The sequence below is a fragment of the Aethalodelphis obliquidens genome, unplaced genomic scaffold (genome assembly GCF_003676395.1).
Source record: "Aethalodelphis obliquidens isolate GAN/ISIS:26980383/991018 unplaced genomic scaffold, ASM367639v1 scaffold4, whole genome shotgun sequence".
In the NCBI taxonomy this organism is placed as follows: domain Eukaryota; kingdom Metazoa; phylum Chordata; class Mammalia; order Artiodactyla; family Delphinidae; genus Aethalodelphis; species Aethalodelphis obliquidens.
The window spans coordinates 6,098,630-6,111,873 of record NW_020837948.1 but is presented as its reverse complement, the minus strand read 5'-3'; the positions used below and the strand labels follow the sequence as shown (position 1 = coordinate 6,111,873).

Genomic DNA, 13,244 nt, shown 5'->3' with positions numbered 1-13,244 from the left:
TTCTGTTATATTTTGAAAGTAGAGCCGTTAGGATTTGCTGACAAATTGGAGGTGGAGTGTGAGAAAAAGAAGCGTCAAAGGTGACTCCAAGCTGTTTGGTCTCAGCCACTGGAAGGAGGGAGTTACCATTAACTGAGGAAGATGGAGAGGAATGTTTGGGGCAGGGAGTCAAAGGTTCTACTTTGGACATGTTGAATTTGGGGAGCATTTGGAGAGTGGAGTTCCTAGAAGTGGGGGCTGGAGATGTGGAGTCATCAGATGAAGACGTTTAAAGCCGTAAGCCTGGATGAGAGCAGCCTGGGAGGGGAGGATTGATAGAGAACTGAGGGCCAAGCTTGGGTCAGGTCAGGAAGAAGATAAAGAGCCAGAAACAAGGCTGAGAAGGAGTGGTCTCTGAGGTTAGAGGAAAATCAGGGAAGTGTGGCATTCTGGAATCGAAGTGAAGAAACTACCACAAGGAGGAGGGAGAGATCAGTTGTGTTCAGTGTGCTGAGAAGTCAGGTAAAATGCAGACTGAGAATTGACCGCTGAGTTCAGCAACATGGAAGTCCCTAGGGACCTTGACGAGTCACCTAGGGAAGTGATGGGGCAAGAGACTGGCCTGGATGAAGGGATAATGAGAGCTGAAAACTAAAGGCAGCAAATGGGGACAGCTCTGCTGAGGTCTGCAATAAAGGGGAGCAAGACACGAGGTGGCAGCTGGAGGACTTACAGATGCGAGAAACAGCAACCTGCTGGTACCCTGGTGGGAATAAGACTGGGCTTGCAAAGTGCTGGGCACAGTGCCTGGCATGTGGCAAGTACTCAGTACATGAAGGGGTCACATTCCCCCACACCCCGTACCCCACACCTACTATCCCAGTCTACTCCTCTCTCTGTTGCCGGTCACCTGCAGGCCTGAGGGTCCTGTTTTCCACCTTCCATTCCCCCGCACGATCCCAACCTGTCACAGGTGAGTCTGGGTCCGTGCTGGGGATAAAAGAAGGCCTGGGAATGACAGGAGCTTCCCCCAGCTTGCTCAGGAAGCCCAGCCTTCACACAGCAACAGGAAGGTCCCAGCAACCAAAGCTTTGAACAGCATGGCCCTGTCTTCACTCTTCACAAGTGATGCTGCCAGTGGGCTGCCAGGCGTGTCTGCCATCTCCAGGCAGACCTCCTTGGCATAATAAGATCAAAGTGTCTGGCCCATGTGAGGCCTGGCACCAGGGGGCTAGGGAAGCACTCTAAGTAACGTTTCCTCCTCACTCTTCAGGGTGAATGAAGGGCTTCTTACATGTCCCTTCCTCATTACCTGACACCTGACTACTTGAGCTCCTGGCTTTATCCTCACAGGAGCCATTTGAGACAAGGTAATAGGTGCTCAGGTATTGTAGTAAATTAGATCCAGGAACTGAACGTGGTTGGCAGACTCTTCCTCAAGCCCACAGTGGCGAGTCCTCGGAAGCTCTCCTGCGCTGCCCCAGGAGAGGCCTCTGGTCAGAGGTGAGGCATCGGCCTCAGGAAGTGGCTGTGATGCCAGATCCACGCCAGCCGCAAAGAAGGAGGCACCACTATTAGAGCATTAACTCCTGTCTGCCTGAGGACAGGAGGCAGGCTTATCATCCCTGGTATCCAAGACTCCTCCTGGTGGGCAGATGGATGAGCAGGGGACTGACAGGTGGCAGTGTGAGCAATTTACCAAGCCCTGAGGGGAAGGGTACAGCTTGTAGCCCAGCCTGAAGCTCCCCTGGAGGCAGGAATGTGGGAAAGGTGGTGGCCAGGGCTGTTGCTGGGAGGTGTGGGATCCTGTGCCCACCCGGGAGCCTCATGCCATGGCTACAGTGTGGCTCATACCTGCCCTTCCCTCTAGCCTCACTCTGGACCCCCAACAGCCAGTGCTGAAGGACCGGTGCCAGGCCTCCTCACCAAGAGCTACCTTCACCTTCCTCCAACCTGGTGATGACGGGATCATGAATCCCATCCACTACACAGGAGAGGAAGCCCAGAGATGTTAAGGAGTCTGGCTAAATTCAGCCAGTGAGAAATTTCACCTACAGGGTGGGAAGGAGCCCAGACTACCATCTCTCATGACTGTTGCCCCAGAGATGTCCCATTTCTTCTGTGTCGTGGGTTAGAAGTCACTCATCTGTGCTCCCAGCCAGCAGCATCCCCACAGGTGGACTTTTCCAAGTGGAAGCTGACCTTCAGTTTTAGATGATGTCTCCAGGGCCCTGGCCTGCAAAGGTGTGCACCGAGGATATGCAGAGCTAGGCCTTGGCCCTGAGCCGCAAACTCCCTGTGGTTGGGTCTCAGGGGAGCCCCCGTCCCAGTCTGAATATGAGTCAACTCATGACAAATCCATGTGACTAGCGTGAAAAGTAAGAGTCCTGCGGTGCTGAGGAAACAGGAAGTGTGGAGGCTGGGTGGGTTGGCCCTGGGGGGAGCCTGGCCACAGCTGGCACGACCTTGCCCCACCTCCCCTGAGTAGAGAGCTGAGGGGGCCCCTTCCCTATGTCAACAAATCCTCTTAAGCCTGAGGTGGTTCCAGAGGGTCAGACTCAAGCCCCTCAGTCTGGGGGCTAGAGGAGGGGGACAGCAAGCTCCAGGCTTAGGGCTGGAGGCTTGTGAGCAGCTCCCCAGACAGGCCATAGGGCCTCAGAGAAACAGGGAGATCTCTGAAACCAGGAGGCAGGAAGAATTTCCTGGGCAGGGGAAACGCCTCCTAGAACTGAGGGCCAAGAAAGACCGAGAGGCTCTCTAGTGGGAGACTGGACTGCTTGGGCAAAGTTGGGTGGGGGGGCAGGGCCCCTGGACACCAGGTGGCCTGAGTGGGGTCCTGTCCAGTGAAGCCTGTGGTTTTGATCACCTCCACTTTTCTCTGGTGGTTGGGCTGCCGCCACACAGTTAATTGGGGCTCTTCCCGTATGTGCACCCCGGTCTCGTGCCTTCCTCTCTCAGGTCCCCCACATTCACCCACCCTCCTCGTTTTTCAGCACAACAAGGCCAGTCAGCCTTCCCACGGCGTTCCCCAACTCTCTCCTCTCTATGACCATTTCAGCAGCCCACACCCCACACCTGCTCCAGCCGACATCAGCCAGAAGCAAGGTATGGATCCTGGATGGGAATGGCCCAACAAGACCCAGAGCCGGGGAGTGGGGAGATCAAGTCCCAGCCTTCTGAGACCAGGTGGCTAGACCCTTTTTGTAAGTGGAGAACCTGGGGCTGTGCAAACTCAGGGCCCCTCGAACATGCCCAACAGATTGAGGAGCCTGAGGGCACCAAAGGTTGGGGAAGGTGGTACCTGGTCAAAATCTGAAGGCTTCAGGTTGAGGTAGGAGCCTAAATCCTGCGTGACTACCCAATACCAGTATGGGAGTAGGCCTCTGTGTAAAACTGATAAATATAAAACTTGTAGTCTTTCCCTCCCCCAGTGAGAAAATGGAAAGTGGTGGTTGTGATGGCTGATTCACCTCAGCCTCGGGCAGAGTCATTCTGAAATCAGCCATTGTCGGCTGTGGGAAACCTGCTGACTCAACCCTGGGGAGGAGGGGGCACGGGGGGATGGGTGGAGCCCTGGCTCCCCAGGCCAGGGGGTCTGCCTCCTGCCCGGAAAGCCAGGCTAGAGCCCCCAGCAGAGAGGCCCCAGTTACAGACCAGCATTGGACCAGGGTGTGGCAAGGTCTGGCCTCCCACTCCTGAATGACTCCAACTCTGCCACTGTCCAGCCACTGTCCCGTAGGCAAGTCACCCAAACCCTCTGCCCTTGATTTCCCTAGCCTGTAAATGGGGCACTGTTATCACACTGGGATAGTCCTGAACAAACCAGTATGTCTGGTCCTCCCTCTAGCATACGGAGATGGGATCCTAGGAGGGCCCCACAGGAGGCTCCAGGATGCAGTAACTAGCTGAAGTGGCCTCCAGGTCAGACTGGCTCACTTACTCGGCCCCTCTCCACTGCAGGAGTTCACAGGCCTCTGCAGACCCCTGACCTCTCTGGCTTCTACTCTCTGACCTCAGGCAGCATGGGACAGCTCCCGCACACTGTAAGCTGGTGAGTGAGGGCCCAGTGGGAAAGGGGCACCTTGCGCTGGTTGGACCCATACCTGCCCTTCCATTTTCCTCCTCCACCCTTCTGTGCTGAGCACCCAGATGCCAGCTCTGTACAGATGCCAGCTCTGTACAGGTACCAGGGGCTGGCCAGCAGCTCTATCCATGCCTCAGCTAGCCAGACATACTCCCTTTGGGAAGGCAGGAGACCTAGCCCCTGGTCCTAGCCCTATCACACTCTGCCGTAACGTCTAAGACTTGGACGGGAGAACCCTGGGCTGTTCAGGGCCATATGAGTATGTGAGGAAGAAAAAGTAGGCCTGACCGGGGACGTGGCAGCATGCATGGCCACAAGAGAAGCTGTTGCTTCTCAGTGGCCTGGTGGACAGAGGGATAGTTCCCACTTGCCTCAGTGTCTACTGCTGGCTGGTCCCTTCCTTGGCTGAGCTGCTTGAAGGGCAGGGTCCTTCTTGCCCCTATGGTGCCTGCTTCAGTCCAAGCCCCTGGCATTCTGCTTGGAGACTCTGCTAAGGCTGGGCCAGGGAAAGACAGCCTGGATCTCATTCGGCAGGCCCAACTGTGAGCCAAAGGGCCCGTCTTCAGCTGGAGCTGGGCCTTGGCAGAGTACGTGACCCTTTGTTCATCGTGCACAGTTTGACCTAGGCAGGTCTCTAGCCTCTCTAGGTTGGGGCAATTACCCAAAGGCAGGAAAGCCTGGCTTCCCAGGAAGGCAGAGCAGGCCAGAAGCCCAACCTGGGGCCCACCTGCCCCTTCCTACTTGCCCTTTATCCACGTTCAGCTCACTCTTCCCTGTCCAGATTGTCTCTGGATAAAGCTCCACCTTGAATACAAATCAGGACTACCCTTACGAGTCCCCGCAGGATTTAAGTGCACCGGGCAGGTTCTGGGAACCAGAGCAGCACTGCTGAAGCTGGTTGATCCTCCGGTCCCTGCCCTCTCAGAACTCAGTCCACCTAGTGCACACGTCAGGCAAGAGGCCAATTACAGAGCACTGTTAGCAGTGCTTTGAGGACTGTAGAAGCCTGGAGGGACACCTCATCCAGTTTGGGATCTCAAGGGCTTTCAGGAGAAAGGGTGTTTTGGCCAAACAAGACCTTGACAGATGACCAGGAGTTTGAAACAAAGTGGGACAGAAGAACAGTCCTAACAGTGTCAACAGTGAGTGCAAAGGTCTTAAGGCAGGTATGCAGGTATCAAGCCCGAATTTCAGGAGGTGAGGCTGGAGGGACCCCAGGGACCTACCAACCTGGGTCCCAGGAGAATGCTGCCATTTCTACCCCTTATACACGAGTAGAGGGAAGGTAAGCCTGTAGAGCAGGGGTTAGGAACCGGGCCGCACAGCAGGAGGTAAGCGGCAGGGCGAGCCCCAGTCCGTGGAAAAACTGTCTTCCACAAAACCGGCCCCTGGTGCCAGAAAGGTTGGGGACCGCTGCTGTAGAGGGAAAGGTTGCCCTCTGGTGGCACGTGTTTAAAATATACACTAGAGTGGTCCAAGCAGAAGCCAATTTGCCTTATTACACTAGGGGTCAGGCCCAAGCAAGGTGGGGAAGTCGTTCCCCACATTTGGCAAGTAGCCAGACTGCTAACAGCTATCTCTCCCAACCACAGGCCCAGCCCTCCTCTCTACCCCCTGTCCCCTTCCTGCGGATATAGACAGCACTTCCCCGCCCCCACCGCAGCCCCTGGCGCCCCCTACCCCAGGTGAGTCCCCTACCCTGCAGCTAGGCTCCTGCTTCCTGTTGCCCAGGCTTCAGTGCCCACAAGAGGCCACGCCCAGGCCAGTGCTTGCCCTGTGTCAATCGTCTGTCCATCCGTCCGTCTGTCATTCTCCAGCCCCATGCTGCCCTATACCTGAGAATGAAGCCAGTGGGAGTGCAGGAGGCCTAAGCCCAGGCCATACAGTGCAAAGCACAACAGAGCAGCCAGAGACAGTGCATGTACACGTGTGCAGGTGTGTGTGCAGTCACCTCTGTTGTGCATCCTGCTGAGCAAAGGATGAGTCAGGACAGCAACCCCTGAGCTCTGCCCAAGCTGAGGCAGAACCTTTTACATGCATCTCCAACCTCTGGCCCTTAGGGGCCACCTGCTCAGTTATTCCATACCTGTGCAAGCAGTAAGGGACAGATTGGTATCCATAGAACATCAAGAAAGTAAAGTGGGAGCTATGTGTATATGTGTGTCCTTTCACTTGGCTCACTCCCTCAGTGACAGGCTTGTGCGCAGGTATGGAACAAGGAATTCAACAGACATCTGTAGCCCACAGCCCAGGGTGGGAGGTATAGACACAGCAGCAGCAGTTGAATGGGCTAGCTGGGTGATGGGGAAGCCCCGAGGAGACCCCAGCCATGTCTGATGGGTCAGGGAAGGCTTCATGAAGAGGATAACATCTCTTGAGTGAGGGAAACAAAGGGAACATCAGTAACTGGAGATGGCTGGGGGTGGGAAGTGATGGGAAGTGGGGTGGGGGGGTGGGGCTAGAAATGTCAGCAGAGATGGCCATACAGGGCTGTGCAAGCCCTAGGGAGGAGCCTGGGTTTTATTCTGTGGGCAGTGGGGGAATTTCAACAGAAGTGGCCAAGAGCATTCAGGTGTTTTTAAAAGGTCACTCTGGCTGTTATATAGAGAGAGGCCTTGAGGGGTCAAGGAGGAAAATAAGGGCAGCCACAGGCTGAGGCTGAGCTGGTGAGGGCAGGAGGTAAGAAGGGGACAGATTCAAAAGCTATTCAGAGCTTCAGTAACCACCTGAATTTGACATACATGTAGATTTTTGCATCGTGTCTGTGCAGTGTGTTGGGAGCAGGTATTTGTATGTATTTCTGTGTACTTGTATGCAGGTCAGTGGAGGTGGGTATCTGTTCACCCTCTTGTATTGTGCAGGGGCCTCTCTGTGTCCAGAGATCTGGCCCGTACATACCTGGCTCATTGTTAACTCTTCTTCTGCCTTTAGGTTCACCCATCCACCCCTGATGCTAGGTTCCGGTGTACCTGGTCACCCCGCAGCCATCCCCCACCCAGCCATTGTGCCCCCTTCAGGGAAGCAGGAGCTGCAGCCCTATGACCGCAGCCTGTGAGTGAAAAGACACTCAATGGGGACTGGGGGTGGGACAGGTAAGCAGACCTCAAGATACACATTCCTCCCCCCAGGCCCAAGCCTGCTGCCTGGAAGCTCCAGGGACTGCCAGGAGGCCTCTGGCCAAGCCGTCCTTTGGCAATTGCCACTGACCAGTTTTTTGATCCTCAGAAGCAGGAAGGGAGTGGGTGGATTTAGTTTGAGCCAAGAGGGGAGGGGTTCTCCTTACTTAGCTGCAAAATTCCTATAAGGAACTATAAGTTACTTAGCTCTGCTCACCTACTTTGGGGCAGCTAAAAAAAAGATCCCATTTAAAAAACCCTAGTATCCAGGCACTTACACATACACTGGACACACTAGAGGAGAGTGGTAGCATCAGGACACCGTGGGGGCCCCTGAGTGATCTGTTCATGTGTCCTTCAGGAAGACGCAGGCAGAATCCAAGGCAGAGAAGGAAGCCAAGAAGCCAACCATCAAGAAGCCTCTCAATGCCTTCATGCTGTACATGAAGGAGATGAGAGCAAAGGTCATTGCAGAATGCACACTCAAGGAGAGCGCTGCCATCAACCAGATCCTGGGCCGTAGGGTGAGGCCACGGGGCAGGTTGGCTGGTAGGGGTGGGCCCTGACTACCTTCACCCCGGTGCAGCCTGCTGACTCCCTGATGCACCTCCATCTGCTCCCCTTCCCCTCTGCAGTGGCACGCACTGTCCCGGGAAGAGCAAGCCAAGTATTATGAGCTGGCCCGCAAGGAGAGGCAGCTGCACATGCAGCTCTACCCAGGCTGGTCGGCGCGGGACAACTACGTGAGTGGCCAACACGCAGTAAGGGAACCTTCAAGATGCCAGGCCACAGTCTCACCAGGGAAGTTGGGACTACTGTCCTGAAGGCACAGAGGAGGAGGGGAGGTGGTAGAATAGAGGGTCCAAGGCCTCCCATGGCTAGCTCAGAAGAGGATCAGATGAGGGGAGCTGCCCCTAAAGGCAGGCTCATTCTCCCCAGGATGTACTTCCACACAGGGCTGTTGTCCAGTACTTGACTGGGCTACATCAGCACAAGCGGAGGAAGGGGCCCGGAAGTCACCTCCTGCATTCAGAAAGGAGACCAGTGTGGGAAAGGGAGGAGGCCCCAACTGCTCCGTGGTAACCTAGCAAAAAGTGCAATCAAGAAACACCAGGGCCCCCAAGTCAGAGGGAACTGTGGACCTGGAATCCCAGCGGCAGCCAGACTAGGCAGCAGGCTGCAGGTGTCCCAACCACTCGCTCACTGGGGTTACAGTGTCCACCTCCCAGCATCCTCTGAGCATCCTCCACTTTGCTCCCTGCAGGGGAAGAAGAAGAGGCGGTCACGGGAAAAGCACCAAGAATCCAACACAGGTGAGGCCTTCCCTCAGCAGTAGTGGAGGCTCCTCTCGGGTCCCCAGCTCACGAGCGGCCCTGCTCTGGCCCAAGAGAGGGGCAGAGTACTGAGCCATGAACCTTTAGGGCCTGGGCCCTCTGGAAACAAGGCCTGCATCTCACAAGTCAACCCCCCACAGGAGGAACAGCTACACTAAGTCCCAGGGAAGACCTGCAGAAGCCAATTCTTAGAGCAGTGCTTTGTGACCCGCCACACACACACCCTTGCAAGCCCTGCTAGTGGCCAGCCTCTGCCAGAGAAGCTAGTGAGGAACTGTTTGATTCAAGACTAAACCCAAATACTGCATCCTGGTTAGCTCTGCGGAGGTGAGCAGCAGGCTGTCTGGGTGAAGGCTGAGCCAGGCCCCATGCTTGAGCCCAGCAGTCACACAGCCTGTTGGCTGGTGCCTAGCAATTTTTCTATCGCCCCACCCCCAGTTCTCACGGAGGCGCAAAGTGCTCTGTATAGAGGACTCGGGAGGCCGCACCCTGCCTCAAGTCTTCCTCTGGGTGAATTCCTGTCCCAACTCTGATACTTCACACTCCGCATCCACGAGTGACTTTCTCAGCTGTGCTGCCCCACACAGGGAAGCTGGAAGCTAGGACTGGGGCACGGGAGAGTCCTCAGTCCTTTTTCTAAGGTTGAAGAATGGGCTTTACTTTCCTTCTGGAAAAGTATTAGCATAGGCTTAAGCTACAGCCGCAGGGGATATGGGTCAGGCAGATTGCACACTGGCAAAGATGAAGAAAAACTGGATAAAATGGGCAGGGAGTTGGCGGGGTGGGGGTGGGGCCCTAAGGCAGAAGAGGCTTGATCCCCACGGGCCCCCCAGGTTCTTCTCTGAGCTCCCTTGCTGCAAGGGGCCCCACAAGCCACAGAGAGGAGCCAGTCTGATAGGGTCCCCTCCCTCCCCACCCCCGCCGTTCTTCCCACTGCCTCTACACTGCCAGCTGGGTGCCACCCTTTCCTGATACCTTGGCTTTGGGCCCTGGGGCTCCCACTAGGGCTGGCTGTGCCGTGGAGAAGCCCTTGCCTGTAGGGACTGTGGGGTATCTGTGACTGGCTAACACTGATGTTACCTCTTCTTTCTGGGCCCTGCTCTGCCCTGCTGCCTGCCTGCTCGCCCTCTGCCCTGCTCTGCCCCTCTGGCATGGCTGTGAGCAGACCCTGGCTCGCCTAAGAAATGCCGTGCTCGCTTTGGCCTCAACCAGCAGACGGATTGGTGTGGTCCGTGCAGGTGGGTTTGTCCCCACCACTGTCCTCCCTTTGCTTCAAGCTGCTTCCCTTACTCTCTGCACATGTTCTGCTGGGCCTGCTGCCCTCCTCTGGCCCCTAGCCCCCAACATACCCACAGACTGGGGAGCCCATGCCTCCTAAGAATGGGAGTGAACACAACAGCTCGTGGGGAAGACTACTTGGGTCTAAGAGGAAGGAGGAGAGACAATGCTCTAGGAGGAAAGGAAAGGCAGACTTAGAAGGTATTTCTGGTACCTGGTGCCCAGGGTTCCCTGGTAATGTTGGTCTGGTGCTTATCAGGCCTAGCAGGTCCTCAGCAGACAAATCACACACACAGCATTTAAATGGCCTGAGCCCCTGTTCCCAGGCCTCAAAGTCATCATGGTCCACCAGCTCCCTCACTTCTTCCAGTTGGGATCCCTGCTGTACCATACCGAGCCCTAAGAATAATGAAGTGACTGTAGTAGAGAAAAACCTGAATAACCTAAATGCCCAGTGGCCATGTGACTTATATCACGTACCTGCTGAGACCAGCGGGCTCAGAGAGGTAGGGAGATGAACAGAGGTACCCCTGGTAGCCATACTCAGACCCTGTGGCATTAAACCTATATGTTTCACCATACAACAGAGAAATATTTGTGTATGGGAAAAGAAAGTATACCTACCAAATGGCTAAAGTTGCCTAGTTGAGGTTCAGGCCAGGCCTGCTAGAGCCAAGGCTCAGGCTGCTCCAGGCAGTAAGTTCACTGACTCTAGGGAATACTTGTCCAGCCCCTATGAGTGCCCACCATACTCCCTGTCCAAGGGCAAAGAGGAATTTGGGGGAAATAAGTATGTGTGTGTGTGTACACATGATGGGAGGCAACCCTGTTCTCAGAGGAGGCCCTATTCCATCCATTCCACGCTACTCAGATACAAAGTGTTGTCCAGAGAATAAGATGGTAGACAAGTCACTGTCCAATTCTTTCCCTTCTCTGCCCCTAGCCTAGCTCTGAGCATTTGGATTGCTCAGCCCTAGAAGCCACAAGCCCATTGCAGCCCCCCCACCCCACCCCCCGCCACTTCCTTAATCAGATCTGAGCCCCCCAAATGTGAAGCAGAGCCTCAACAGCCTAGACTAGGAGATAGCTGCCCTGGAAGATAGCAGGCAGCCCACAGGCCAAGCTACAAAAGGTCCCTGTGCCACCTTGTGGTTCTGCTGGGAGCTGCACCTGTCCCTAGGTCTGGGCCAGGCTCAGCAGTTGTAGCGCTAAGCATGAAGGCACAGACATATCACCTAAGTCATGGGGAGCTAGGCCTATGCAAGGACAGCATTTTTTGGTTGTGGAGTATGACTATGAATTCACCCTCTGTTTACAGATAACTCTCTTCACTATTCCTAGGAGGAAAAAGAAATGCATTCGGTACTTACCCGGAGAAGGCCGCTGCCCCAGCCCCGTTCCTTCCGATGACAGTGCTCTAGGCTGCCCCGGGTCCCCAGCTCCCCAGGACTCACCCTCGTACCTCCTGCTGCCCCACTTCCCCACAGAACTGCTTGCTAGCCCTGCGGAACCGGCGCCTACATCACCAGGTCTCTCGGCCGCTCTCAGCCTCCCAGACCCCTGGGCCCCCTCAGGCTCCTCACAGCAACCTGCAGAGTACACAGGTACAGCAACAGGAATCTCAGAGACAGGCAGCCTAGCATGCACAGGACACATGGCTTCCTCCAGGGGCCCACCCTCTGAGAGGAGACGACAGAGCCCCAAAGCACGTGGAAACCGGCCAGGGGCCCTGTTGGCTCCCTCTCAGAGTCCAGGCCCTGGAGATTTCAGAGGCTGCACATCTTCTGCCTGAACATGGGGCCATCAATTCAAACTGCTCCAAGTGGTGGGAATTAGATCTGCGTTGTGTCATTTGATTAAGGGCATCCCCTCATGCCTATGGCAGACTGGATCTATTCTTTTTACCATCTGTCTTGCTAGCCAGATGCCCCTCCCTGCCTCCCTTGCTTTTCTGCTATAGGTCATAGATGGACTGGACTGAGCCCAACTGCTTTCCCTACTTCCCCCACCCAACCCCACCACTGCCACACCCTCCCCATACAAGATACTTCATGGACCAAGAACAAGCTGGTTTACCAAACAATATGTAAGCATGGTCACAACCACAAAGCTTAAGACAACAGTGTTTCTCTCTTAAGGGCCTGGAGAAGCCCTGTTTACAGAAAACCAGCTGCTATCTGTAAGCTGGACCAAAGGAAGCTTCTTGCCACGTTCTTTGGAGCTTACAAGAAGAGGAGTGAATGGAATAGGTTAAATTTAGGCCTATCACCCTAGCCAACAGGAATAACCTGACACCACCTTAAAGGCAAGTGTGGGTGGTGAGGGTATGTGGCTCTAGTTCAAATTACTCAGAAATGTTTCCTAAGGAACTCAACCACCTAAGAAGCCCTGATACCAAATGCCTCAGTCACTAGTGGCTGCAGTCAACAGTTCAAGTAAGTCATGGCTCAAAATCCAGTGTGCATCCCTACCTGCTCTTGAGAGCCTTTTTCACAGATCCAGTTCCAGCCTATCCACACCATTCTAGCCAGCTCTCAGACAGTTGTAAGAGGGCAAGCCAAACCTCAGGACAACCAGTGTCTATCTTCCAGCGTGAAAGTAGGCCAGCTTCAGTTTCCCTATGGGGCTGCAGGAAGAAAGACTATTACAACCAAAGCAAGGAGCCCAGAAAACCTCTAGTGGTGGACATCGGGTTTGCACCACAGCCTACTTTAACCCATTTCTGAGCCAAGCTTCAACCCTGAGCCTTAAAAAACAAATCTTTAATTTAACTTAGTTGGGTTTTTTGCCTCCTCTTCACTGTACATAGCCTGAGTCCAAAGAGAAAGGGCTATACCCCCGTACCCACACACACCCTCAACAAAAGCCTTTAGTTCCTACTTTAGCCACTGGCTTCTCAGAATCCAAAGATCGTATGTTCTGGTGTAGTGTTGCAAGAAGTCTTGAGAGAAAAAAGGACCATTGTAGTATTCAAAATATTTTTGTATTGTTAATGCATATTACAGAAAAACTTTTCTGATATGAGAATAAAGATACTTTTTACTGGGTTTCTTTTTCAAAGCTTGACTCTGAGGAATAAGCTGTTTCAGTGACAGAGTATAACACTCTTTCCTTTTCTTTTCCACAGCCACAAAGTTTATTCTCTATTATGGTACACATGTTCTCAAGACGTTGAACCTACACAAGCCAGGGATTGACTTGTCATCTCTCCTTAAGGGGCTTGGGCCCTGCTCCAACCCAGAGAGCGGGGCTCATGCTAGGTATAAGTTCCCATTGCAAGCCTTGATCTTAACCCCCCAGTCCTCTGAGCTCACCCCTGATGCAGGCACAGGCCAACCTACCCCACTGCTCATATGAGAATGGACTGGAAACTGCCGCCACAGCCCCTAAGAAAACCCAACCAGAAATAGGCACGTATCATCACTGGGCTCCATTTTCCTCTGAAGGCAGAAA

The 13,244-nt window shown here is 54.4% G+C and overlaps 1 protein-coding gene across 7 annotated transcripts in view; it reads left to right on the top strand.

Annotated features, from left to right (window-relative positions):
- TCF7 (transcription factor 7) overlaps window positions 1-12,838 on the top strand; it is a 32,633-nt gene extending 19,795 nt beyond the window's left edge. For 2 of the 7 annotated variants that reach the window (XM_027097586.1, XM_027097636.1), the window contains 8 exons: window positions 2,973-3,084; window positions 3,940-4,030; window positions 5,656-5,748; window positions 6,995-7,114; window positions 7,541-7,703; window positions 7,815-7,922; window positions 8,444-8,492; window positions 9,679-11,103. In XM_027097586.1, coding sequence (XP_026953387.1) covers window positions 2,973-3,084; window positions 3,940-4,030; window positions 5,656-5,748; window positions 6,995-7,114; window positions 7,541-7,703; window positions 7,815-7,922; window positions 8,444-8,492; window positions 9,679-9,989 — 1,047 coding nt within the window. In that variant the 3' untranslated portion in view covers window positions 9,990-11,103. The other 5 variants (XM_027097603.1, XM_027097611.1, XM_027097617.1 and 2 more) reach the window with 5 other exon arrangements.
- The last annotated feature ends 406 nt before the right edge of the window (window positions 12,839-13,244 follow it).